The 1,900-nt window shown below is 45.5% G+C and overlaps 1 protein-coding gene across 1 annotated transcript; it reads right to left on the bottom strand.

Moving 5' to 3' along the window:
* Positions 1 to 612: 612 nt before the first annotated feature.
* On the bottom strand, positions 613 to 1,653 carry LOC100588493 (olfactory receptor 1L6). The gene has a single exon (XM_003264101.1). The coding sequence runs from the start codon at positions 1,651 to 1,653 to the stop codon at positions 613 to 615; it is 1,041 nt and encodes a 346-aa protein (XP_003264149.2).
* Between the last annotated feature and the right edge of the window lie 247 nt (positions 1,654 to 1,900).

Below are 1,900 nucleotides of genomic sequence, written 5' to 3'. Positions count from 1 at the left end.
CGAGTGTGGTGGCATGTTCCTGTAGTCCCAGCTACTTGGGAGGCTAAGGCAGGAGAATCACTTGAGCCCAGGAGTTAGAGGCTGCAGTGAGCTATAATCGTACCATTGTACTCCAGCCTGAGCAACAGAGTGAGATTATGTTTCTAAAAAAAAAAAAAAAAGCCATGCACACACAAGAACAACAACCCCCTGCTGCCAAACAAAAAACTAATAGGATTTAAACTCCATGACTGCTAGCCGTTGTCAGGCTTATAGACAAGTTATTTGGAGACAGCTTTATTTTTCTATATGGTTGCAAATCTAATGGAGATAGCTTTATTTTTCTACATGATTGCCAATCTATTGAGGAGGCAATACTCAGCTTTCAAAACCCGAAACCTTTTCCTGAAATCTGGATTCCTAACAGTACCTAGCCTGAGACTGAATATATATTTGGTTAAGATCATGCATAGAAACCAAGTGTTTTGCTCCTAGGTCAATTCTCTTATTGGTATCCAACACCACTTTTCATGACCTCTTTGAGTGCCATGTGGAAAATAGTTACTAAGGAAGAATAACCTGATAATCTCTTAGATCATGTCTTAATTATGACACACCAACATTTTGTTCCTTTTACCGGTAAATTCTGTCCCGTAATTTCTTCAAACCCCTCTTCATATCTTTGTTCCTCAGGCTGTAGATGAAAGGGTTCAGCATGGGTGTCACTACTGTGTACATAACTGTGGCTACCCAGTCCCTAACCACTGAGTACATGGACAGGGGCCTAAAATAGACATAAATCATACTCCCATAGAAAAGGGCTACTGCAGTGAGGTGGGAGTCACAGGTAGAGAAGGCCTTCCACTTCCCAGCTGCAGAGGGGATTCTGAGCGCAGTGATGTTGATTCGCAGGTAGAAGATGATACACAGGAAGGGGGTCACGATGACAGCTAAGGTCTCAATCATGACCACCATCTGGCTGGAGGATGTGTCAGAGCAGGAGAGCTTTAGCACAGGCTGGGTGTCACAGAAAAAGTGCTTAATGACGTGAGAGGCACAGAAAGACAGGCGAGACGTAAGTAGCACACGTAACAGGGAATGTAGGTGGGAGATGCTGCAAGAACCCAATAGCATGAGTAGGCAATGCCGTGGGTTCATAACCACATCATAGTGTAAGGGGTTGTAGATGGCCACCAGCCAGTCGATGGCCATAGAGGCCAGCAGGTAGCTGTCAGTGTTCGCAAATGCCATAAAGAAGTACATCTGGACCAGGCAGCCCACATAAGAGATAACCTTTGTCTCTGATAGAAAATTCACCAGCATCTTAGGCACTATGACTGTTATGAAGCAGATATCTATGAAAGACAAGTTGCTGAGAAAAAAGTACATAGGGGTGTGGAGCCTGGGGTCGGAATAGATGGCCAGGATGATGAGCACATTCCCCACCGCAGTGAGCAGGTACATGATGAGGAAGATGGCAAAGAGAGGTTTCTGCAGCTGAGGGTTGGAAGAGAGGCCCAGGAGGATGAAGCCTGAGGTGCTGCTGCTGTAGTTCTTTATCTCCATGTCTCTGGACTTCCTGGATAGGGTTTGGAGAAGCACTGGGAGAGATGTAAGGGGCAGTTTGACCAATACAGCTTCTTTCATAAGCTTAAGCCTGTAAAAATAGCTCATAGCCCTTTGTTATGTTTTTTTTTTTCCTTTGAGACAGTCTCCCTCTGTCGCCCAGGCTGGAGTGCAGTGGCGTGATCTCAGCTCACCACAAGCTCCGCCTCTCGGGTTCATGCCATTCTCCTGCCTCAGCCTCCCGAGTAGCTGGGACTACAGGCGTCTGCCACCACGCCTGGCTAATTGTTTTGTATTTTTAGTAAAGACGGGGTTTCACTGTGTTACAGTTTTTAAGAATATTTACCTTAAGAAA

This window comes from Nomascus leucogenys, chromosome 8, assembly GCF_006542625.1.
Source record: "Nomascus leucogenys isolate Asia chromosome 8, Asia_NLE_v1, whole genome shotgun sequence".
NCBI classification, from domain to species: Eukaryota; Metazoa; Chordata; class Mammalia; order Primates; family Hylobatidae; genus Nomascus; species Nomascus leucogenys.
Note: the sequence above shows the minus strand (reverse complement) of the source record. Positions and strands in the feature narration are given on the sequence as shown.

Excerpts from the sequence above, each read along its gene's own strand:
- LOC100588493 (XM_003264101.1), bottom strand. The coding sequence starts at position 1,653 with ATGAGCTATTTTTACAGGCTTAAGCTTATGAAAGAAGCTGTATTGGTC.